This window comes from Tachypleus tridentatus, chromosome 13 (genome assembly GCF_004210375.1).
Source record: "Tachypleus tridentatus isolate NWPU-2018 chromosome 13, ASM421037v1, whole genome shotgun sequence".
In the NCBI taxonomy this organism is placed as follows: domain Eukaryota; kingdom Metazoa; phylum Arthropoda; class Merostomata; order Xiphosura; family Limulidae; genus Tachypleus; species Tachypleus tridentatus.
The window spans coordinates 138,413,268-138,440,839 of record NC_134837.1 but is presented as its reverse complement, the minus strand read 5'-3'; the positions used below and the strand labels follow the sequence as shown (position 1 = coordinate 138,440,839).

Sequence of the window (27,572 nt, the reverse complement as noted above, 5' to 3'; positions counted from 1 at the left end):
CACATTTTCTCCTTCCACCTTCCTACTTTCTTTTACCATTCCTCTCCTAGAGAGGCTATCATTTTCCATATTATCAGTGACTATCTTTCCTTGTGCTTGGTGAGCTTGGATCAGATAAACAGACTCCATTTATGATTGATAATTGAGACACTCAGGTTCTTGTTTACTCTCTCTCTTCACTTCAATTTCTCTTCTCCACTATTTGTCCTTCACCTTCTAATCCTTAGTACATCTACTGTCTTGAAGATGCAGTGTCAGAGCTCTTGGTGTTTGATGTCACAAAGTGTCATTTGCCTCTCTCTAGATTTCTATTACTATGTCGTCAGTGTTCTATTGAACCATAGGACAGACATCCCCCTCATTGTTTTTCTTCTCTGAACTACTGATGATTTCAAAGTTATAGGTAAATGGATTTCTTCTGAATAAAATGGTATTCCTGGGCTTTGGATGATGTTCATCATGATACAGTATACCAGTTTTGGGCTCTACCCTTTGGCATAGCTTTTGCTCATCATAACCACAGTCTTGGATTAAGTTGCCATTCCTTTCTGAACCTCTGGGTAGTTTTTACTTCTACTCAGTTAACCTTCTCCCATTACAGGCTGTTCATCTGGGATGATTGATTTTTGTTGTTGTTGTTATTCCTGACTGCAACTGTAAACTTTATCCACCTCAGAATCTTCTTCTCTTTGCTTCTCATTCAGGATCATCCTTTTCCAAGGTTTATGTGTATCATGGAGTGTTTAGTCACCTCAACTCTTTTGGTTCCAGACCTCACAGCTATCTGCTATAGTTGTATATTGATATCTTCTTTTCTGTATGTATTACTTGCTATCGTCTTTCTCCATGGTCTTTCATATGGTCTTAAGTGTTCCATGATGCTCCTTTTGTCCTTTTGATAGCACCTTATTAACAAACTCTGTCTTCTTTTCTTTTCTCCATTGAATAACATCTTAAACACTTCTTTCTTCATCATTTCATTGATGGGCAGTTTTTCATATTTTGTAACATTTCTTTTGCATCACTCAATTTTTACTTTCACATACACAATTCCCTGATGCAAATTGCATTTTTTTTTGCATTGGTCCATCATTCACTCTTTGTCTTTCAAATTCTTTAACCAAACTTTTACCAGAGGTAGTTGGTCTACATCATGGCCTTGTTAGCTATCTTTCACTTTGTTTACCATAGTTCTGTTTTTTTCTTCACTGTCCTACCTTTTTTTGGTCTGTTTTCCTTCCTTTTTATTTATCTAGCTCATTTATGCAATTGGAGCTTTTTTGTGTATATTTACACTCTCAGTCAGTCACTATTTGAATCCCGAGTTGCTTGTTTCTTATTTTACTATTCCTTGAAGGAATAGCATGAGTAGTCATTTATTTTTTCTATCCATACTTGTGACATACTAGTTCATTTATATATTTATTCTTTCATACTTCAAGCAGGGCAAAAAGTATACTATACATGAGAATAATGCAGTTTTTCATGAGAGTTATCACTGTAGTACCTGACATCTTCTTTGAAGAGAGTTCATCTAAATTTTCTCTTTTGCACTGGTCACTTCACTACATCATTGTGAGATTCTAGCTACTGTGTGAAAAGAAGTAATTGGATCATTTTGGAAGCTAACATTTTCCTTATGTTAAACTGTATTTCTGATAAATACTTGCCTATCTGTGCAGCTTCTGAACCTTCCTCCCCACTGCATGTTATTCTTGCTTCATATAAGAATAAAACTAATTTCAAATACAATTACTTATGGAGATCTATTACACATGAAGGACATGCCATCTTCGGAAGGCTATTACCACTAGTGCAGTTCATGTCAAAATATAATTTAGATAAGAGATAGTTCAAAGCTAGTGGCTTGTGCAGAACCTCAGTGGCAGGCTTGCAAGATATAGCTACTGTGTGCAGAGAGGTGTTTATTGGAAATACATTTTCAGGTAAAGAAAATGTTCACATTTGTAGTTTTGGTAAGAACTTTGAGGTATTACAGAAGGATTAGGTAATTGATAAGTTGGACAAATATTTTGATAAAAAAAAGTGTGAAGTAATACATTTAGACTTTCCTTTTTTAGGAAGACTTGTTAAGAATATAAAATAAATTCAACTTTTTAATTGTTAATAAACTAAATGTTTCTGAATGGTAGATTCGTAACTTTGACTTTGAATTGTTAGTTTCTTATTTATTCAAAGATTTATGCTAAGTTAAATTTTATTTCTAACTTCTTATAACAAATTTAAAGAAAAGGTAAAATTAATAAATATACGAATAGATTAAGACAGAACAGAATCAGTAAAATTGTTATATAAATTTTGCTTTACTGTATTTGTATGCATTAAGTATAAATTTACTTTATAGGCCATTAAAGATTATGTAGAAAAGGTATCTCCAACTTTGATGGACAGATTTGGACGAAAGCATTCCTACTTGCGTATCTCCTTGACAGAGAGGTGTAACTTGAGATGTATGTAATTTCAGTATTCATTATGTCACTTTCCATTATTGCATTTAAAGAACAGAATATTCACATAATGTTGTTAATTCTGTGAATTTTTTCCACAGTACTTAATTTCTTGTATTTGCCAATGTTTGTTAACTTTTAAAAACTGCCATGTTATTTAGGATTCGTTGAACAGAAGCTTTGCTTTTTTGTACTTCTAATTTTGCTATATAATATAAAATAAAATAAAGGCATATGACAAAACATTTTTTGCCTTGTCTTTGTAGTGCATTAGACAAACATAGAAATTCACTGTAATCTTTTATGCAAGCTAATTTAACAGAGTTTTCAAAAACTAAATCATATTTTCTGATGTTGCATTTCACAACTCTTCAAGATACAAACGTATGTGCAGGCATGTTTCATCTGTATCATTCAAATAACTGTTCCATTGCATTTATTTCCAAGGCATTTTTTAATGGTTAGTCTATTTTCATATGACTCTTCCATGTTTCAAACACAAATTATTCAGTGTTGATCTTAAATAATATCTTCTGAAGCAGAAATCACCTAGTTAGTAGATGAATTAAGTTAGCTATGACCTGTGAGTAAAAGTTGAGAAAGGGCCATCATTTGCATGTGTGTATGTGTATGATAATTCATTATTTGATAAATAAAACTGTAGGTACAAATATATTTTGTGAATCTGTGATTTAGATAAAAACTACAAAGATTCACCACGTACATTGAAAAAATTTCAAATGGAATAAAATCACTGTAGGTTGTAGCCACTGCATCATGTCATGCATGATATAAAATTGGTACATTTTATTTATTTGCTAAACATTTAGACCTCATTCTGATTTAATTAAGTGCAAATACATATTGGTTTAGTAAATATTATTTATTTAAACAATATAACAGTGAAATTGTACTATAATTTGATAAACATTTGTTTGTTTGTCCTCTAATTCTTCCTAGGCTTTTCACTTGGACCTGTCAGAGATGGTGTAATAAGCTAGGAATGTTTCAGTATGTTTTAAGAAGATTTATTATTATGAAATTCATAGGTTTCATAGCTTCAGCACTGGCTTAAGTATAGATGAGTCAGAGAGGCTGGTCACAAGGAATACTGGTTGGGATTTTAATTATTCATTATACATATACAGTCTATGTGCTTTTAGTCATTATTAGCATACTTAAGACAAAAACAATGCATATGTTCATAACTGATAAAGCATAAATTCTAAAATTGCATTTATTTTCAACTCTCATCAATCATTTGAGTAATTTCATTTTCATACATTCGTTTATAAATTACTTTCAACACATCCACACTAATGTTAAGTGAGATTTTTTAAAGTTGCATGTTACTTATTGCTTTTTAATTAAAAAAAAAATCTGAACCAGTGGACACCCCTTAGTGTGGATTCCTGTACACGATGAGTTCTGTTCTTTCAGTTTACCTCCTCTGGGATCTAAACATCCACCCACATGTTTGCTGTGTGTGGTGACCCATGAAGGAGAAGAGAGGATCCTGGTAGTTAAGGGGTCCAAACCTAACACACCACTTTGGCCTTGAATTCCTATAGATGGGCAGCATTGGGGTGGCCCCTCTAGGGTCCACTTGAGCTAGGGTCAACCAAGTGCTAGTTCTGGATGTTCTCAACACTTTCAAATAAACCTTTAGGGCAAATGTCTCCCATTTTTATTCAGAAGGGATTAGAGGGACTTTCTGGCTGTTTCTGTTTGTTTTGGTGACATATTGGTGGAAACGTCCACTGTTAAGCACAGTGAACTTCTCTTGCAGTCGAAGGTGATTGGGGATATACGCATTGAGGTTACTCCCCATGCTACTTTGAATTCATCACTGGGAGTTATTGTTGAGAGGGATTTGGAGAACATCCCCGAGTCAGAGATCCTTGCTGGTTTCTCGACCCAAGGAGTTTCTGCAGTGACAGGAATCTCCACTTGCAAAGATGAAATTATGATGCTGACCAATATCCTCATTGTGACATTTACATGGCTGCTTCCATCTGCCACTATCTAGGCAGGTTATCTTAATTGCAATGTACAGCCATATATTCTAAACCCTCTCAGATGTTTCCAGTGTCAGCAGTTTGGTCACTTAAAGACATCATATTGTGGTTTCTTGATGTGTGATCATTGTAGTCGCAAGGACCATGTTGCCTATGAGTGTAAAACCGACCTTCATTTCATTAATTGTAATGGCTCTCACCCGTCCTACTTTTATTCTTACCCTAAGTGGTTGGAAGAAAAAGAGGAACAGTATTTGAAAATTATTCAAAACACTACATACTTAGAGACTGAAGTTACTGTCCACCACTTCACCTTGGTCATATGCTGCTGCACTTCATTCCACTACTGCAGTGAGGGTGCAGATGGATCTCTCCATGCCTCTGAAAGAATCATTCTCAAACCATTTGAAAAGTCTTTTCACCTCCATGATTAAGAAAGTTGATAAATGAATGTCAACACCCATCTCTGTTCCAAACATTAATTCCAGCAAACCCTGAGATCCACTTCCTTTGGTTCTGGGTACAGGCATTTACTCGGGTACATCTTCTTCTCCCACCCCAATATGCAAAATGATCATCCATTCACATCCTCAGTTGCTGGAATCTTTTTCCAATGACAGAGACATAACCAATTGACCCAGGATAGGATCCATGGAGGTCAAGAGACCTCCCTCGAATTATGAAAATAAAGAAAAAGATGTGGTTGAAAACAGAAGGGCTCTCCACCCAATTTGCCAACACATAAAAAAATGGCCACTTTGATACAAAGGAATTGTCGAGGTTTACGTTCTAATCTGAATTATGTCAAAGCAGTGATTGCTTCTTACCATCCTGTATGTCTTTCCTTACAAAAACATTTCTGGAACCTGCCAATACAATCACCTTTTGACAGTTCTCTTTGTACAGAAATGAGAGATTGTGTGATGCATGAGTCCATGGAGGGGTGATACTGTTAGTTGATCAGCATGTGACCACCCTGTTCTTGCCACTTAACACATCCTTGGAAGTTGTAGCCATCCATGTTTCCATGGGTCATACCATCATTGTTCGTTCTCTCTACCTGTCTTCTGGGAGAGATTCTATGATTAATCAGATCTTGATCCTCTTATTGAACAGTTACCAGTTCCCTTTTTATTTCTGGGGGGACTTTAATGGACATAATCCCCTCTGAGGAGGAGCTGATATTGATGGCAGGGGCTGTTCCTTAGAGCCTATGTTTGCACATCACAACCTTTCTCTATTCAATACTGGTTCTTATACTTATTTTCATACACCTAGTCAGTCTTTTACTGCTACTGATCTCTCAGTTTGCTCCCCTTCACTATTTTCCCACTTTTCATGGAGGGTTGACAGTAACCCCCGAGAAAGTGATCATTATCTTATTGTTTTTGAGAGAGACTGGCCATGGTCAATGCCACCTGACCCATGTGCCTCAGTGGAAGCTGGATCAAGTCAACTGGCCCTCTTTCACTGCTCTCGCAGATCTTTATCCTGCCATGGTCTGTAAGCCATCAGTAGATGACTGCATGGCAGCAGTGACTGATTGTATTATACATGCAGCTGCTCAATGTATTCCTAAAACCTCAACATGTTTTCCACAATATTCTAGTCCATGGTGGAATCCTGCCTGCCACATGGCATGGAAGACGCGGAAAACGGGTCTGGGATACCTCTCATCGGTATCCCACACTCTCGAACCTCATTGCTTTCTAGCAGGCCTTTGCACATGCTTGATAGATAGGACGTTAAAGCCAGAAGGTATATTGGATTAAATTCACAACCAGCATCTCTTCAACAACCAGTTCCAAAGTCACATGGGACAAGATTTGAAAGGTCAGTGGGCAGAATAATTCTGTCCCTCTTCTGATCTTTATTGTCTTATGGCCAGGAATTAGGTGATGTCCAGAGCATCACTGATACTCTCAAGGAAAGCTTTTGCTGGGTATCCAGTACTCTTGTTTCATCCTCCACCTTCTTAGCTATCAAAACTCAGGCAGAGTGATCACTTCTTTCTTTTCAGGCTGATGTCTCTATGACTATAATTGCCCCTTTACAGTGAATCTAGCAGGAGAATGTTTTTCCTGATGTCTGGCTACTGTCCTACCTTTCTTTGAGCCTGGGAAATATCCCAAGATTCCTTCAAACTAACATCAAGTTGCTTTGAGGAGCTGTTTCTATAAGACCTATAAATTTTTTTTTAATGGGCAGCAATTTCAAGATCATGTGGGTTCAACACTTTTCTATTCTTTTCCACAGGAATTTGGAGTCCTTCAAGACTGTGTTTTGTGTGTCACACTTTTCTGTATAAAGATTAATGCCATCACTGAACAACTCCCTCTTGCTGTTGCAAACAGGCTCTATGTTGATGACTTATACATTTCATGTCAGTTGTTGAACATGAGATACATTGAGCAGCAGCTACAGACTGCCCTTAATCATTTACTGAAGTTGACCACAGCAAACAGTTTTAACTTCTCTTTCTGTAAAAGCATTTATGTGCACTTTTGCTGCCAACAGGGTATTCACCCCAATCCTGAACTCCATGTATTTAAATTTGTGCTTCCTGTGGTCCCTGAAACAAAGGTTTTGGGGCTTATATTTGACTGTAAGCTGACCTTTATACCAAACATCAAACAACTATGAGTCAAATGTGCAAGAGCACTGAATATTCTGTGTCTTCTCTTCCACCACTTGGGGAGTGTATCGATGTTCTATGCTGAAGATATATTGTGCTCTTATTCAATAGAAAATAAACTATGGGTCTCTGGTGTATGGCTTTGCCAGGACATCAGCCTTGAAGATGCTGAACCCCATTCATCGTCAGGGACTTTGGCTCTGCATCAGTGCTTTCTGTACTTCCCCAGTCCAGAGCTTATACACAGAGTCTCATGAACCTCCTCTACACCTCTGCCATTTTCAACTGTCTTTACTGTATGCTTTGAAACTTTGATCCTTACCACAGCATTGTACCTGGAGATGTGTTTTCCTTCCTCGGTAAGCCATGTTTTTTCTGAACAGACTGTCTACCATTGTTCTTTTTGGCCTTTGTATCCAGGCACAGTTGGATGAATTGGGTCTGTTCTTGGATAACATTGCTGTATCCACTGGCCGGCCTATTCCACCAATGCTTATTATAATCCCCAAATGTGGCCTTTCTTTAAGCCATCTGAGAAAACAGGATATTTCTGATTGGAAGTACTGTCTTTTGTTTACTGAACATCTCTTGAACCATCCCTCCATTCCCATTTATTTGGATGGTTCAAAATCAGGTTACTCTGTGCTCTGCCATGGTTTATTGCAGAATTTAGTACGATTCCTTTTTATGAATTAAAGTACAATTAGTTCAATATGAAATTGGAAAATGGCCATAGCATCATATAACTCAAAACCAGGACTGGAAAGGCTAACTTCAGGTGACTAATGCTGATGTTTGAACTTACCTGTTAGTCATCCTGGGAATTTATAATGATTAGAATTATGCCACAGAAAGTCTTTTAAAACGTGTATTACTGTAGTTTCTCTTGTACTACTGTAAACTAGATATAAAAATTGGGTTTAATGCTATTTAAGTTTTTAATTCAAAAAATAAACTTTGTTTTGTTTTACCTTGATTTCTTTTTATGAATTTTAATAATTTTACTCTACTTTTAATATTTTTATTGGATGTTCGGTGCAGATAGCCTTGTTTTTTTGTGCCATAAAATGCCAAACTGACAAATTCAGTGGACTTGAATAGTTTTATTTGTATATACTTTCAATCTTATGAAGAAATATTTCATAAACCTTTCACCATGAATTACATTAATAAATATGCTTGTAAGGGTAAATAAGTTCCATGACCTTATTTAACTTCAGGTGTGGGCCCGTGTGTAACCTTGGGCAATAGTCCAACTTTCTCATGCAATCATCCACTACAGAAACAGCCTCATCTATACTCTTTCTAATACATCATAGTTCTATCTATTCAATCACTGAATACAGTATTCTAAAATTAAGAATGTTCCATCAAGAAAGCAACTTATATAATGTTAAGAACATCATCTTTACCTTTAAAGTTATTTAAAAAAACACACACTTCCAAACACTGTTGTTGTTGTTTTATACCCGAGTTAAATCCTTGGAAGATGCTGATGAAGTTTTCTAAATCATTACATCCAAGTAAGAATAGACCTAGTTTTCTTAGCTAAACACTTTGCAAATTACTACAAGAAGTATAAAATGAACACACGCAAAAGACAGACTAGTTCTGTCGATTTTTCACATCCTAAAAATTATATCCATCAAATTTTAATTTTCTTCTTAAAATGAATTCTGTAAAAGGTGGTGTGCAAGGAGTATTTGTTTTCCTTTTCAAGTCTAAATCTCTTGTGAGGGACCCAAAAGATGAGACAGGTAACAAGCTACATAGGATTCACCCCACCCCCCCACCCCCCAATCTAAGGTAAAAGCAGCAGAATCCCATAAAAATATTTTTTGTTTTTAAGAAATGCCATTCCTGGCCAGGCAAACTTACAAATAATTTGCCCTATCAATGAAATAATTCTACTTTTTTTTCACCCGGCATGGCCAGGTGGTTAAAGCACTTGATTTGTAACCTGAGGGTCGAGGGTTCAAATTCCTGTCATACCAAATATGTTCATTCTTTCAGCCGTGGGGGAATTATAATGTGACAGCCAATCCTGCTATTCATTGGTAAAAGAGTAGCCCAAGAGTTGGCAGTGGGTAATGATGACTACCTGCCTTCCCTCTAGTCTTACACTGTTAAATTAGGGATGGCTAGTGTAGATAGCCCTCATGTGGGTTTGTGCAAAGTTCCAAACAAACCAAAACCAAATGCCATTCCTGAAACAATTTTTTAAGATGTATTTATCACGTAGCCCTTGGCAATAAATTTTCTAACCTGTTTAATAACAGAAGTTAAAATAATATATCTTAAATTTCCAGAATTGTATATAAACTTTAAAAAATATAAAGAATAGCAAAAATAACAGGTTGGTTATTTAGTGTATGAGAATATGTTCTATGCAAGATCTTTTCTAACTCACAATCCTCTTTTTCTGTTTTCATTTTAGGATGATCCTTACTAATTATAGGAACTTTTTACAGTTGTGTATTAATTTTCACTCGCATCAGAATCCTTTTCATAGTTGTAAGTAATCCTCACCAAGATCTGAAAATTGTAGTTGGAGATAATCCTTACTAAGACCTGGAACTTTTACAACTGTATATAATTCTCACCAAGAGTAGGAGATGGTCTTAGTGAGAACCACCCTACAACTAATAGTTTAATTCTTTTGAAACCTTTTTTTTTTTAGCTTTCTATGAAACAATATTTAGATCAATATAAATGTCCACAGTGGTATGGCTGTGGACTTGTACTGCTAGAATCTGGATTTCAATAGCTATTGTGAGCAGAGCATAGATAACCCTTTGTGTGGCTTTGTGCTTAATAACAATCAGCAACAACGAACAACCAATATAAATATCACTCTACTAAAAACTGTCTGTACAACAAAGCTGCTGTTTCTTATAATGTATTTAATTCTCATAAAATAATTTTTTAAACAAAACAATAAACATAAAAGTGGAAGACATCAGCCTAGTTTTGTTTACTGAAAACTAAAACCAGTTTTTCTATTTATAAATGTACAGTTTTCAATTCATAAAATCATAATATCTATAATAAATGTTTCTTTTTTCCTTAAATAGCAAGACCTATTTTTCAAGATCAAATAAGCATTGTTATTGTATATCTATAAGTAGATAAAATTAGACAGAAAATTCTTTGTTGTATATTTCAAGGACATGCTTTGCATTTTCTAGCTGTGTTTGAATATTTAAAATATGGATCTATCCTGAAATTTATACAGTGCACTTCTGAATTCCAAATAAATTGTTTCTTTGAAAAAAACCAAATGAAGGGATTCAGCAAACTGACCATTTTTATAAATTGAAGCAAATTATTATCATTGAATATAACCATGTGTGCCAAAGGTATATGAATGCTTGCAAACAAATATTCACTCATTACCTCTGAAAGAGTTTACCTTCCAGTAGCACAGCAGTATGTCTGTGGGCTTACAATGCTAGATTCTGGGCTTTGATACTGGTGTTGGGCAGGGCACAGATATTCCATTATGTTGCTTTGTGTTTAACTTCAAACAAACAAACAAACCAAAAGAGATTTTAGTCCATCATCATAAATTCACAAGCATGGAGAAGTGACAAAAATACTTAACTACACTGTAAAGTGAGTAAGGGGGAAATAGACAACAAGTCAAAAGATTTTAATCAATATTTTAATTAAATACCTGGGTGAAAACGCATCACAAGAAACTGACGAACAGGTTTTTTTAGCATTGATTTCCAAAAGAAAGCAGATATGTATCTTCATCCAACACATTATATGTTTAATCTTTCAATTATCTTTCATACCATAGCTAGTATTTGCTGGTTATGATGTTAGATATACAATAATTCATTCCTTTTATTATGCTGTAATGGTTTGAAAATTTAAAGATTTATGTATTTCTTTTCATTTTTTTGTAATTGGTAGGTAAACAGTAAAAGAAGCAGTGAAATACTAGTTTTTAAAATCTTCTCTGTCTTTTTTAAGATTACTGATTATTTACTATTATTTTGATTACATTCTACTGGTATTACACTTTCTATGGTAAATAACAACATTTAACAGTTCACTATGTCTTCAAGTTTGTTGATAATCTTATTTTTGCACTTAATCACAGGTTTTACTTTTACTGTATTTAACGACATATATACAGACATTTTTATACCTTCAAGGTGAAAGTACTTGAGTGATTTTTTTTTAACATTCATGTGCTTACAATGCTATTATGTGCATTTAAGTGTAGCTGAATGTTTATGTAGAATTGTAGTGCTACAATAGATTTTTGTGTGGTTTGAACTTGTGTATTATTATGTTACTGACTGTAAGACTTTAGATTTTAATTTTTTTACATGTTAATTAAATAATGGCATTCTACCAGTTAATTTACAGTATCACTCAATGTATAGTCCAGGGTGAGAAATAAGGAAATAAAATTTAAGTCACTTGTGGAAGAACCATCAGGAGTATTATATTCAATATACCTCATGTAAAGTTGCATTCCCTAATTAATGTGTATTTAACCTATACAATATGTTTACTTTTGCTAGTCATAACTAAAGGAATATGGATAAACCATGCATTCCTGATCAGGAAAGCCAACTGAAAAAGGTGAAATTCTTAAAGGAATGTTGAGTTCTTCAGGAATGTGAAAATGTAATATTTCAACCCCTGTAGTGTAGAGTATTTTTTGGCTCTTCTTGTCATATCTACAGTCGATTATAGTTTCTAAACAACAGATAAAAAACATTTCACTCTTTGTTTTTGATTGTTCCTTTGTGTGACATGTTTCATAACAGGTCAATATTGTATGCCAGAAGATGGCATCAAGCTTACTCCAAACAGCAGACTTTTAACAACTGATGAAATAGTTACTTTAGCAAAACTTTTTGTACAAGAAGGTGTTCAAAAGATAAGGCTTACAGGAGGAGAACCTCTCATCAGAAAAGATGTTGTTGATATAGTAGGTAAGGCATAGTCAAATACTTTTACAGCAATGTGTATAAAATTCAGACTATCTGAATATTGTTATAAAATTTCTTATTCTTCAGATGTGGAATCATTAACCCTTTTGCAACAGATCATAGGTCAAAGGCCATGTCATCATGTTTGTTGACTTGCATTCAAAATTTTATTGAACTACTATTTAGGAACTTATGCCAATGAATTTGGAACCAAATTATGGATTATAATTCAAACTGTAATGTTATGTATGAGTTAATTTCTTACTTTAAATTGAATATCAAAAGAACACACTGAAATATATATCTTAGTGAGTCACGTAGTTTATTGAATGCATCACTGTTTAAAATTAGATGTTTGGGATGTCAACATACAAAGTGTATAATTTTGTACAAATTATGAGCTCAAATTTAATAATATTAACAAGCTAGAATATAAATTAAAAACCTTGTATCTTTTTTACTGAGATATGGCTTATGTTCTGAATCAAACATGGTACCTCTGTTAAATTCCTTCCCTTTTTTTTAAATGGTCCCTTATATACTCTCACTACAACATGTGACATACGAATAACCAATCAACAGCTTAGAATGTCCCCTTTATGGTTTTATCAGTCATTTTAACATGTGAAAAGGATACCAAGGTTTCATGAAGATAGGTTGCATCTTTAGTCTGCTCGAAATTTTGTATTTTTTAAAATCTAAATACATCTTAGTTACTAAGCTTAATACATTATAGTGGACTTCTATGATATCAGTGTAGTTATTCATGGTTTTGTTTGGTTAACCAACTGTATATATAAAAACCTAAAAAACTTTTTGTTTGATATCCTCCACATGTGAAATTTTAAAAGGTATATCAACCAACTTCAAAGGTTGTGGCAAGAAAAGATGATTGTTTACTTTTTGATTTATTGTTCTATATGTGAAGAAAATAAGTTCAATAATTTATTTCTAAATATTAATAATCTATATACATATATAATGTATAATAATTGAAATGCGACTTTATATTACAAAATACTAGTCCAGTAAAACAAAGCTAAGACAGGGAAGGCTAAAGGTCAGTTTTACATTATTGGGTATGTAATATGAGTACACATGTACTTTATGAGACTTAAGATACCTAGACTAAACATTTATGTTTTCATGTTATAATATGTAGTTACTCCAACACAAAAAAAGCATAATATATATTTATTTCCTAATTTTTTTATGATGGTTGCAAAGTTGGTCAAGTGATAGACCCCCACATTATTAGAATATAGAAAATAACATAAAATATAGTCTTGCTGAAAACAAATGTTGAAATATATTTAGGAGGTTCTAGAGATCATACAAATATTTGAGATTTTTGGAATGAAAATAATTTTCATAACCATAACATTAAAACACTTAGCACTCACACTAGTAACGAAACAGACTATTTTCACAAACAAATTTTTAATAAAAATATTTCATTAAAAATATGATTTTATGCATACAAAAACTTGTAATCTTTACTAAAAGTCCAACAGATTTTGTGAAGATTCACTTGCTGTATCAAACGTTATGGTGCAAATACGTAATGCACAAATGTGTAGAAGAACTTGTATATATTATACCAAGCCTGTTGCGAAAGGGTTAAGAGCTAGAGGAATTATTAATTTGACTGAAAGCATTTATGAATAAAAATAAAAATGTTGTGTTATTAATTGAAAATAAAATATGATTTTGGTTAAAAACCAACCAAGTAAAATAATTTCCTTATTGATTGGATATGAGCTGGTAAACGAGGAGGTGAAAATGGTAATCTTCAGTTTTTATAATCCACTGATATGCTGTGATAAGGAGCGTATTTAGACTGAACAAAAATGGAACAGATATTCAGATGAGCGATTTTATTTTTTACATTAAAAAACTATAGTTTGAAATAGTTTGGACTGAGTTTGGGTCTGCAGGGAATTATATCAAAGTTTAATGTTAAGAGGAAAATGCAATTTTACTAAAACAAGCTTGCATATTAACTTCTGTGGTTACAGAATCTGATAAGTGATTTTCAAACACTATTTCTTAATATGTGACAGGTTATAGGTAAAGATAATAGATATATAGAGTATTGATATAAGGTCTGGAACTGTATTAATATATTATTCTGTAGGATAATTTATAAGTATGATAATACAGTGGAATGGGCCAGATGTGCAGAATCTGCAAAAAAAAAAAAAAATCTCAAACACACTGCAAATAGCATGTAAACAAAACCTTACAGGCACTTCACACAATATGTTGAGTAGTAAACAAACCAATTACAGGGTAACAAGCCATCATAGCACTTGAGAAAGTCAGTAGAGTAAAAAACAGAATTTCACAAAATCACAAATTTGTCAGTCTGACAACCTGACTAATGTAAGAATGGCATAGCTCTCTCCTATCTTCATCTTATGCAAATTTAAATGCAGTTGATTGAATTAAGTTAACTTGGCTAAAACGATTTTTCTTAGTTTTACTTATGACCTTGGTAATAACAAGTAATAGAAATTACCATTTTCCAACACTAGTAATGAGCTAACACTAGTAACCATATTTTATTGTGATAAGCATGCTTTGTAAATTGTCATATGTGTAGATACATGATCAAGCATATGGACTACATAGACTCTGTATCTAGGTTTTAACTATAATCTAATCCATGAAAGCAAAATTTTCTGTTTTATACACCTGACTTGAGTCATGTGTTAGACAAAGCTGTCCTATCATGGTAGTTGGTGAAGTCTTCTATGTGAGGATGAATGTTACCATTGCCAAAGTCTAGTATAGCTTTGCTTAAGCTCTCTGAACTGAAAACAATCACAATGAGTTGTACACTTTACCTTTGCAATGTTTTCAAAGTAAATGTGACCTATTATATGTAAAAACGACTGGTTGAAGAAGGTTGAAATGTTGTTCGCTCCTCTACATAATCTTTTCAACCCAAACCAGCTGTTTTTACATATATATTTTTCTCTACAAGTGGATTTTCTTGTCATCACTAATTAAATGTGACCTATTGATATCTACATTTGTATTTGAAACAGTGTGATTTTTAAAACGTACCTCTCAAGGAAACAAAAGGAGAGAAAGTATTATGTCAAAGGAAAAGGATACCACCTTGGCTAGATGGAAGAAAAACTATAGCAAAGATGTCAAGAAAAGGCAGAAAATGTCAAAAGATAGCTTTAAAAGAACTACAAGAAGCATAGTCCTAGAGCCCAGTCACTCTTGAGACTTGGTACAAAACAAAAATGATACAAGCATATAAAATTAGGGTGGTACTGATGGGAGCACCAAAAAAGTAAGGCAATAATGTCGGAATGGACAAGATGACATTACAACACTTAATGTTTTTTGACACAGAGCAACCTCAAAGTGGGTGTGGCCATCATTTCACCCATTCCAGCTTATTATACTTTGAACATTGATCCAATTATAGACTAAAATGAAGTTTTATTGGTAGATAATCCCTTCTTAACATTCAACAAATAAAAAATGATAAAAATCAGCAGATTTGATACTATTCTTTTGGCCTATCTCTTACCATTCAGATAGATATAATGGTTATTATCAGCAAAGTGTGATTATTGAAGTTTTCTTCTCATTCAACATAAAACATCCATTTTATGATGTAATGCATTTTGTTAGGAACACATAATTTGATTATATACATGTATCTGTACTAAGTTGCTGAAACAAAGTTTACAACAAAGAAATTTAACTATATGCATCTTTAATTTAGTTTGCACAATTAATTTATAAAAATCACATGAAGTCAGAATGGGCAGAATGATGGTCATACCCATTTTGAAGTGGCACTGTGTCAAAAAAAAACAACTACCAAGTGTTGTAATGTTAGCTCACACATTCATACCTTGTTTCCTTATGTTTTGATGTTCCCATTTCTACTTGCTAATTTTGCTATTCAAACATTTTTTTGGACTTGTAAAGGTAAAAATGATTGAACAAGTTAGATATGTAGATAGTATTGTTTGTAAAACTTAGAATTGTGTAGCATAATATGAAGCTTGTTGAACAATTTCCTGTGTTACATATTTTTCATGTTTTTGTTTTAAAATATTGAATAATTGTTTGCTATGAACTTTTTAACTGATGGCTTTTATTAAATATCTTTTAAAGATTGTTGATTATTATTTTCTTTTGTGTTGCATCAAATGAATTTAAACATTACGTGAAGTGGTAAGTAACTACATTATTATCCTGAATATTCTGAAATCTGTATTCTTCTCTGTGTTCCAGGACATCTAGCACAAATAAATGGTTTAGAAACAATCTCAATGACAACAAATGGGATTTTGCTTAACAAGAAGTTACCAGAACTGAAAAGAGCAGGTAAATATTTGTAATAAAAATATATGCTAGTATTATGTATATAAAAGTTTTTTGTACAATTCTAAACATGTGTGCACACTTAATATTTATTACCATATAATAGCATAGGTAAAATACTGTGACTTCTTGGATAACTGACATTTCCAATATGATACCCTATCTTTTCTTGAGTTCTGCTATCTTCTATGTGTACAATTTTTGCTTACAAAAACTTGCCTTAGTGCTTCCACCTACCTTCACATAATTTATTCTGGTATAACTGTGCTGTATCATGAAGTTAAGCATACAGCAACCTTCCACCAACAAAAATGTGACACACCCTTCTAGTGTAGCTAACTCTCTCTCTGCTGTAGACTGGTATCATTGCTTCATGATTTGGCATTTCAGTGTGCAGTTCTTTTCAGTTTTTGCTCCGTACTTACAATTCTCAAGTGCACTTTCAGTTAATGCTAATGTGTTTTAACAACTCTTAGTTTGTTGTCATTTATTTGATGCTTATTTAATGTTTGTGAAATATATTTCTTTTCATTTTCAGTTAATGTTACTACAATTCCCCCTGTTATGGATCCAGCAACTACGAATCCACCATCATTTGTTATTAGTGTGGCTTTGGGCTCTACGTTTTTTGCAAAGGAGGCTTTTGTCATGGAGCATTGCAAAGTGTAATTTAAAACTTGCTACATTTCTTTGAAAATTTTGGGAAAATCTGGTTCTGACAAAGAGGATTTGGACAGTATTTTCTCCACCTCCAGCCTCTGCTACTCTGTCACCATTCTATGTCTTTGGATTTTCGTCTTTTTTCAGTTTTTATGAACATGATATTCCAGATGTATTATCTTCTAGCCACCTCGTTTCTGGGGCTTCTCCTCCTCCAGCCTTCTCCACTTCATTGAGGTCAATGGAGCTCTCTGTTTCTAAAGTCAAGACCTTTCCTTCTTTACTTGCACATGAAGTTCTATCTCTTTTGGGGACCTGGACTTCCACAAATGCTCTCACACCTGGAATTATTCACATCTGCATTGTCTTCAATGAATAGTGAAGAATCAGTGGAATCTCATTCTGGATCCTTTGGACTTTGCTCTCTTCCTATATCCTTCTTTAAAAGTCAACTTTGCCTGATAGCTCAACAGCAATAATACTTCAGCTGCCCATCCTAATTTGTATCTTCTTACAGATGCTTCTCTTCTAGGATGGAGAATGCATCTCAATCCTCAGGGGATTTCCAATTCAGATAATTGTTTAAATCTTCCCTCTACATCAGTGTTTTGAAATTTTTTGAATTTGTTAGGCTTTGATTATTTTCTACTTAGTGAAGGGTTATTTGGTCATTATCCATTGTGACAATTTGACCATTGTTTCTCACATCAGTCAACAAGGGGCACCAACGTTGCTTAAGATTTCTTTTATTGGGTTCAGTCTTAGAAAGTTTGTCATGTGTGGGATACTCTGAATATTGCAGTAGATTGATTATCTTGGCCTGACAAGATACTGCCTATAGTCTGTTTCCATTCAAGTGCTGCAATCTCAAAATCAAAATGCTCCTTTTCTGATCTCTAGTTATGCATCCTTTGACTTTGATGATGAATGCTTATCTTTCTATTTGTGATCTTCCTTTTCTTTTTCTCTTATTAAAGCAGGTCTTGACAAATTGCCAGTGCCAGGAAACCATGGTGACTAAAAATTTCATCATGGCACCTAGTATTTTGTCCCATTTTATTTTTGCATTGAGATGTGTTAAATAGAATTCAAATCTAGAAAGCTTCTGGACTCTTGTACTGGAATTTCAGAATTGTCTCTGGGACTTGCATATGGCCCACTTTCTCCAGTGGTCTGTTTTTGGAAATATTTCTGAGACATTGGAATCCCATGTTGTTTAGTTAGATAGCAATTGACCCTTTGCTATTTGGTTGATTGTTTTATCTCATTCAGAGCCCAGACAAGCCCCTATTACTGTTTACTGTTCTGCTTCTTTCCAGCTTTTACAAGTTCTTACATTCAGGGGTTCCTTCTCTTGTTCTATTATTCTTTGCAACAGGTACTGGTGACTGACTATCCATTGGGTTCTAGTCCAGTGTGGGCTTGCTTGACCAGTTTGGTTCCCTTGTGGGGAGCTTTCACCACAGATCTGTGTGTTATTCAGATATTATTCAAATAATTTGTCTTCCACTTCTTTTCCACTCCTCTGTTGCTTTGAGTACCTGTATTATTTCCAATGCCTCAGGAACACACCACCAGTCAATATTTGTCTGAGGTGGTACAAATATCTACTCTCTCAACAAGCCATAAAACATATAACTCAACCTTCTTTAGGTGTTTATTTCAGGCTTTTTATGGTATCCAAGAAAAATGGGGATTGGTGATCTGTGATTGATTGTTTCATTTCAATCAATTTTTGGTTCTACTCCAATTTACTAATGAGTCTTTTTTTCTTCCTCAGGTGAGTTTTTTCTTTAGGTTTATAAATCAACAAGTTAGATGTCACAAATGCTTATTTCTATATTGTAATTCCTCATCTGTTGAGGTGATATCTTTGTTTTGTTCATCGTTGGGTAGTTTATCCACTTTGCATCCTGTCTTTTGTGTTTACTTTGGCCCTGTATGTTTTTTGTCAAGTCATCAAGGCCTTTGCCCAACATGTACATGCTCATGGGTTGCACTTACACCATACCTGGACAAATGGCTTTTGTTAACTTGCTCTGAATGGGAGTTTGCCCACCACACTCATCTGCTCCTCCTGGAGGCAGCTTGTTTATATTGGTTAATCAAATTAGAGACGTCATTCCCTTTGCTTACATTATATTGTAAGTGTCTTTTTCAACACTAATATAAATTGCGCTTAACCTTCTACCTTTTCCTTTTTGACTCCATTCAATGAAGTTTTTAATTCTCCACACTATCACTCCTCCCTCTATTACTGCTTGTGAAGTCTTTTTGGTTTGGGGGGTGTGATCTTTTATAGAAGCCCTTTTCCACTTATGAAGTCTCTTTAGGAGGCTGTACACAACCAGTAGAACTTTGTGTACGATCCATTAGAAACTTTTATTTTCCTTCCTCCTTCCATTGTTGATGTTCTGCATTGGTGAGTATTTTGCTTCCTCCCCTCATCCAGATTTGTATATCTTCATGGGCTGGGAGGCATAAGTCAATCAGCAGGAAACTTCAGGTTTGTGATTTTTGGCAAAGTGATCTTACCATATCAATGTACTGAAGCTTCTGGCAATACCTCATGCCTTGAATATTTTTTTTTTATCTTGTCAAGAATCATCTGGTCATGATAGATTCTGACAGTTCTATGGTGGTGGTTTATATCAATCACCAAAATGGCATCTTTTCTCATTCTCCTAATTATCAAATGTTAGATCTTTTTTGGGGTGCACACACTCAGTATTCATCTCACTGTTCTATGTGAATTTAATCTGGTTGCAGATAAACAAAGTTTATCTGGTGTCTCATATCCATATTCCCTTGGAGGAGATTCTTCATTTGGTCATGTGGACCATACCACATGTTAATCTCTTACTATCTGTATTGGATCTTTTTTCATCATCAGTTTATCATCTTCCATCTGTGGCCATTCTTCAGAACATGCTCTGTGGGAAGTTATGCCTGACCAGGTACCTTTCAACCAGTGAAATACACATTATAATATTTATAAATTTTATGGGCACTAAATGTTTGCTATTGAAATGGAGTGTTCCACAGAATTGCTTGTTAATATGCCCTTTCTGAACTGTATTCACCCATAGTTTTAATGGATAAAGCAGAAAGGGAGAGCTTGCTACCCATCCTTTCCATACCCTAGAATGAATAAATCAGTTGTGGTCTGTTTTTCAAAATAGGGTTTTTGTGGTTACTCATTGCACTGTGTTCAGTGTTGGCATTTTTCCAGACTTTCAGCTGTGTTTTCTCTCCCTTTTTCCTCCATTTGAGGAAGGAAGTCCTCACCACCTTCAATTCCAAGCTGCTGGAATGGTTGATCATGGAAGCATCCTCATGAGTGTGATAGTGATATACAATACAAAATGAATTCATTCAGTTGAGAGTAGGGCAGTGGTGCTCTGTAATGTTGGTGTAAGTGACAAGATGCTCTCCAGTCTGACACACTATATCTAAACAAACTTGTACAAGGAAATGTAGCTTTGGAGTGAGCCATAAAAATTGCATTTCACCCCTTTGATTGGAATTCCTGATCCTATCCCCTCATGGATGTTTGGCAGTGGCTAGGTTTTGGATGTGTTCTTCCCATTTTCTGTCCATATATGCATTACTTCTTTCCACACTGCGTGTGTGTGTGTGAGTTTTAAAACAAATTATTTTTTATGCTCTTATATTATGAATTAATCTTTATGTTAGATTTTTTTTTACTAACTGGAAGTATTTTCTAGCATAAATAAATGTTTAATACATATTTTGTTTTTCTTTAATTTTATCAGAGTTTACATGATACATTCATGTTGTTTTTTCAAAGCTCAACCCCATAAAATTTGAAATAATGGTAGTTTGCATTAGTAGAACTAGGAAGGCGAATCGTTCAGTGCACAAGTCAGTCAGTTGGCGTAACCTCTGCTGGTATAAACAATGAAATAGTTCTAGTACTTGATGTATATAGTTTCCCCCTCGGTGTGGATTCCTGTACGTGGTGAGGGGACCTCCCAGGGAAGGTTCTGTTCTATCTGGTTACCTTCTCTGGGATCTAAACATCCACCCACGTGTTTGCCGTGCGTGGCGACCCATGAAGGGGAGGAGAGGATCCTGGTGGTTGAGGGGTCCAACCCTAACACACCACTTTGGCCTCGAATTCCTTTAGACGGGTGGCCTTTGGGTGGCCCCCCTTGGGTCAATCGGCTGGTCCACTTGGGCTAGAGTCAACCAAGTACCAGTGTTGGAAGTTCTCAACGGGTGTTGTGGACATTGTGCCTGATGCTGGTGTTTGGGTATAGTGCTCACGAAACCCTGGCATTGCTGCATTGTCCTTGCGTGACTTTGTAGTGCGTCCCCTTGTAGGGCTCCATGGTGGGTGGGGTCAGTGGGTACCAAAATTTTTCCTTTTTCCTATGGATCCTCTAAAAATTTAAATAAAATTGTAAAAAACAGTCAATGGGTAGCGACCACGCCTTGAATACTCAGAACAGCAATCTTCAACATCAGTAACACACGCATTACCTCATTTTCTTATATTACATTCTCTTTCGAAAACCTTTAGGGCAAATGTCCCCTTTTTTTACTCAAAAGGGACTAGAGGGACTTGCTGGCTCTCCAAAGTCAGTAAAGAAACTTCGATCTGGTGACATATTGGTTGAAACATCCACATCCCAACACAGTGAACTCCTCTTGAATTTAAAGGCAATTGGGGATATACCTATTGAGGTTACACCCCATGCTACCTTGAATTCTTCACGAGGAGTTATTGTTCAAAGGGATTTGAAGAACGTTCCCGAGTCAGAGATTCTCGCTGGTCTCTCCACTCAAGGAGTTTCTGCAGTGAGGTGCATCTCCACTCGCAAAGATGGAGTTACACTGCCAACAAATACCCTCGTTTTAACATTTACTTCACCAGGTGCACCTGCCACCATCAAGCAGGTTATCTCATTTGCAAGGTTCGGCCATACATACCAAACCCTCTTCGATGTTTTCAATGTCAGAGATTCGGCCACTCAAAGACATCTTGTCGTGGTTCCCTGACATGTGCTCATTGTGGAGGCAAGGACCACGATGCCTATGACTGTGACATGAACCCACATTGCGTAAACTGCAATGGTTCTCACCCCTCTTACTTTCATTCTTCCCCAAAATGGTTGGAGGAAAAAGAGGTGCAGCGTTTGAAAACAACACATAACATTAGTTATCCTGAGGCTCAGAAATTGCTATCCACAACTCTATTTCGGACATATGCTGCTGCACTTCATTCCACAACTACAGTGGGAGTGCAGACAGATCTCTCTGTGCTTCCAAGAGAATCGTTTTCAAAACAAATGAAAAGCCTTTTGACCTCCATGGTTAAAAAGGTTGATGAATCGACTTCCACACCCATCTCTGTTCCTCCCATACCTTCCAACAAACCTCAAGATCCACGTCCTTCAGTTTCAAATACAGGCATTTCTTCCGATACATCTTTTTCTCCCACCACAAGAGACAAAACAATTATTCGTTCAAGGCCCCTCAGTCACTGGATTCCCCTTCCAATAACAAAAACCTGCCCACCCGACCAAGAGCAGGATCCATGGAGGTTGATAGACCTCCTCCGACTAAAGACAGTAAAGAAAAAAGACGTGGTCGTAAACCGAAGGGTTCTCCAGCCACTTCACCTACCCGTTCTTAAAAATGGCCACCTTGATACAATGGAACTGTCGAGGTTTATGTTCTAATCTGGATGATATCAAAACGCTGATTGCTTCCTACCATCCTGTTTGTCTTTCTTTACAAGAAACATTTCTCAAAACTGCTGATACTGTCTCCATTCAGCAGTTTTCTCTGTACAGAAATGACAGGTTGTGTGATGGTCGAGTACATAGACGGGTGGCACTGTTGGTTGATCAACACGTGCCCACCCTGTCTTTGTCACTCAACACACCCTTGGAGGCTGTAGCCATCCGTGTTTCCTTGGGTCATACCATCACTGTTTGTTCTCTGTACCTGTCTCCTGGAGAGACGTACGATCAATCAGATCTTGATGCTGTCATTGAACAATTGCCATCTCCACTTCTAATCCTAGGGGATTTTAATGGACATCATCCCCTCTGGGGAAGTGCTATTATTGATGAGAGGGGCCGATCTGTAGAGCGGATGCTCTCTGATCACAATCTTTCTCTTTTCAATACTGGTTCTTCCACTTACTTTCATGCACCTAGTCAGTCCTTTACCGCTATTGATCTCTCAGTTTGCTCCCCTTCATTATTCTCCCATTTTTCATGGAAGGTTGACAGTAATCCAATAGGCAGTGATCATTTTCCGATCCTTTTGAGAGAGACTGGCCGTGGTCGATGTCACCCTACCCGCGTGCCCCGGTGGAAGCTGGATCATGCAGACTGGTCCACTTTCACTGCTCTCGCAGAACTGCAATCGTAAATCAGCCATCAATAGACGACTGTGTAGCAGCGGTAACTGACTGTATTACACATGCAGCTGCTCAGTGTATTCCTAAAACCTCGACACGTTTTCCACGATATCCTCGCCCGTGGTGGAATCCTGCTTGCCACTTAGCATGGAAGGCTCAAAAGCGGGCCTGGGATACTTTTCGTAGATATCCCACACTTTCAAACCGGGTTGCTTTCCAACGGGCCCGTGCACATGTTAGGTGGGTAAGACGTCAAAGCCAGAAGGAATCTTGGATTAAGTTCACAACCAGCATATCTTCTACCACCAGTTACAAGATCATATGGGACAGGATTCGAAAGGTTAATGGGCACTACAATTCTGTCCCCCTATCGATCTTACTCTCTGATGGTCAGGAGGTGACTGATGTTCGGAACATCGCTAACACTCTAGGTGAAAGCTTTTGCCGGGTATCTAGCACTTCTGCTTGTTCCTCCACCTTCCTGGCCATCAAGACTCGGGCAGAGCGATCACCTCTTTCCTTTCGAACTGACTGTTTCTTTGACTATAATTGTCCCTTTACCCTGGTGGAACTAAAAATGGCCCTTCATCGGTCTGCCAGTACGTCTGTTGGACCTGATAATATTCATTATGACATGCTGCACCATCTACCTCCTACTTCTCTTGATGTCCTTCTGATTGTTTTCAACCGGATCTGGCAGGAGAATGTTTTTCCTGATGCCTGGTGCCAGGCTATTATTTTACCTTTCTCTCAGCCAGGGAAAGATCCCAAGATTCCTTCAAACTACCGTCCAATTGCTTTGACGAGCTGTCTCTGTAAGACATTAGAAAGGATGGTTAATGCTCGTCTTGTTTGGTTCCTTGAATCAAACAACCTCCTCTCGCCCACCCAGTGTGGGTTCCGTCGACAGCACTCCACCACAGACAACCTAATTCGTCTTGAAACATCTATCAGAGAAGCCTTTCTCAACCGCTAACATCTTGTATCAATATTCTTTGACATAGAGAAGGCTTACGACACAAAATGGAGGTATGGCGTTTTGCGAGACCTCCATACATATGGGTTACGTGGCCATCTACCCATGTTTATTAAAAATTTTTTGATGGACAGGAGATTCCAAGTTTGTGTGGGTTCGACACTTTCCCGTTCTTTTGTACAGGAACTTGGAGTCCCTCAAGGCTGTGTATTGAGTGTTACACTCTTCAGTATAAAGATAAATGCCATTGCTGAACAACTCCCTCTCACTGTTGCGAATGGGCTGTATGTCGACGACTTTCACATCTCATGTCAGTCGTCAAACATGAGATATATTGAGCGGCAACTACAAACCGCCCTCAATTGTGTACGGAAGTTGTCTCTGGCTAACGGCTTTAATTTCTCTCTCTCCAAAACTGTATGCATGCACTTTTGCCATCGACAGGGTATCCACCCTGATCCTGAACTTCATATCGGTGAAGTTTTGCTGCCAGTGGTCCCGGAGACCAAGTTCTTGGTCAAAGCTTATCTTTGATCGTAAACTGACCTTCATACCACACTTAAAGCAGCTTCGGGTCAAATGCACAATAGCACTGAACATCCCCCATGTTCTCTCTTCTACCAGTTGGGGGGCAGATCGCTGTTCAATGTTAAAGGTATATCGTGCTCTTATTAGATCGAAACTCGATTATGGATCAATGGTCTATTGCTCTGCCAGACCCTCGGCCTTAAAGATGCTGGACCCCATTCATCACCAAGGACTTCGACTCTGCACTGGGGCTTTCCGTACCTTTCCAGTTCAAAGTATATACATTGAATCTCATGAACCTTCTCTACACCTTCGCCGTTTGCAACTATCTTTACAATATACTTCGAAACTTCATTTCTTACCAAAGCATCCCACATGGAAATGTGTTTTCCTTCCTCGGTGGGCAGTACTTTTTCAGAACAGACGATCTGTCATTGCTCCGTTTGGCCTTCGCATCCGGGCGCAATTGGATGAATTGGGTCTGTCCTTGGATAACGTTGCAGATTCCACAGGTCGGCCCATCCCACCATGGCTTATTACAGCCCCCAAATGTGACCTTTCTTTCAGTCACCTAAAAAAGGCAGATACTCCAGACTGGAAGTACCGTCTTTTATTCAATGAATATCTTTCAAACAATCATTCAGTTCCCATTTATACAGATGGTTCCAAATCATGTAATTCAGTGGGCTCTGCTATGGTTTGCTATGGGTCAGTAGTTGTGCACAGAATCCCTTCTACAGCTTCTGTGTTCACTGCTGAACTATATGCCATATCTCTTGCCCTGGATCATATTGCAGCTGAGCAGTACTCCAACTGCACTATTTATACTGATTCGCTTAGTTCTATACTTGCCTTGGAATCGCTACACGTTAGCTCACATCCTATTCTCGCTGATATTCGGAAACCGACTGGCCCGTTTCTCATTAGCAGCTACTTCAATCCAGTTTTTCTGGATACCAGGCCATGTTGGTATTCGCGGGAACGAGCTTGCAGACATGGCAGCTAAATATGTCTGCTTCAGCACCATCACTCCTATGCCTATTCCGTACATGGACTATGGTGTTGTCTTCAAGGCTCGGCTCCATGCCAGCTGGCAGTCCACTTGGAGTGAGCAACGTGACAACAAACTTTTTCAAATCAAACCCAAAATTGGACTTTGGCCATCTAGCTTCCGTAAAGTTCGGAAGGAGGAAGTTGTTCTCACTAGGCTACGCATTGGTCACAGTTTTTTAACTCATCATTTTCTTTTATCTGGAACTGATGCACCAATGTGTAGTTTGTGTAACACTCAAATCACTATCAGCCACGTTTTACTTTCTTGCCATCGTTACAATTCTCAACGACGGTAATATTTTAAACATATTTTTTCCCAGGGTCAGTCTGTAACATTGGACAGAGTTATTGGTGATGGTGACTCTGTCCACCTTGATAATGTTTTTAATTTTTTAATGGCCATTAATCTTTTTAATCTCATTTAAGTGTTGCATATTTATTCATTACACCTTTTTAATTGTGGTTTCTTTTTTACAGTTTTAATCTCTCCCATTCAATTTGCTTCAGAGAGAAGCATGAGACCCCCCATTATTACAGCAGTTATATGTCAAGTTTTAAGTTTTATTTGTTGTGTTAAAGGTTAAATATTGATTTGAGATCAGGCCAAAATCCTTTGTTATGAGACTACTTATTTTTCAACTCACAGTCAAAAATGGAAAGAAAAAAAACTTGTGAAATGTATCGTAAAAATATTTATAGTTCATTATACATCAATCAAATCTGTGCTAATTAAAAATCTAATATTCAATTCAGTTAATTTCTCATGTAACATCACTGTAAGCTTTTACATTCACCAAGATTAATTGGAAAGCTTCAATCAATTCAATAACTTCATGTGATCATAACCTAAGCATCAGAATTACTAGTTGATCCTGGTGGCTTTCAAAATATATTTTTGTAAACTATTTTTATGGTAAATTACTTTATTGTCCACAACTTTTAGTTAAAGACCAACTTCATTAGTTAATTGCAATTAGTGCAAATAAAATCATCTAGTACAGGCCCAAACATTTGAAAAATGCACAAGATTTGTAAATAGCTCCCACCAAACAGTATACAGGAACTGTTAGTGGACTGGTTTCTTATCTCTATTCTTTATTTACACTGGACAATAAAGTTTAATTTGTACTGATCTCAATTGTACTGATTTTCTATGAAGTGAACCTGTGACTGCATTTGAAGGTCAAAGTAAGTGTAAGAGACATATGTAAGGCCTAGTACATTAATTTGATGAATAAACAAAGTAACCATCAATAAAATTTTTGTATCTAGTACAATTATGAAATGTATAATTTATAAGCTCCTTAAAGTCTGGCATATAACATCTTGACTAGAATTATATCATAATTACTCTTTTGTAACTTACAGACAAGTGTAAAATGGTATTTATATTTCTTACTGAGAAGTAAAACATTAGTTTCACAATTTATTCATAAAATTAAGTCACAAACTTCCATAAGTGCTCGTTTCATGGAAAAAAGTGAGTTAATTTGAAAAAATCTTTTGCATATTCATTTGTATAT

General features: G+C 36.1%; 1 protein-coding gene across 1 annotated transcript in view; it reads left to right on the top strand.

The window, feature by feature from the left end:
- LOC143240472 (molybdenum cofactor biosynthesis protein 1-like) overlaps nt 1-27,572 on the top strand; it is a 75,823-nt gene that overhangs the window by 24,145 nt on the left and 24,106 nt on the right. Inside the window, exons 2-4 of the mRNA XM_076482940.1 lie at nt 2,366-2,471; nt 11,912-12,079; nt 16,346-16,438. Coding sequence (XP_076339055.1) covers nt 2,366-2,471; nt 11,912-12,079; nt 16,346-16,438 — 367 coding nt within the window. The remainder of the gene's footprint in view (nt 1-2,365; nt 2,472-11,911; nt 12,080-16,345; nt 16,439-27,572) is intronic.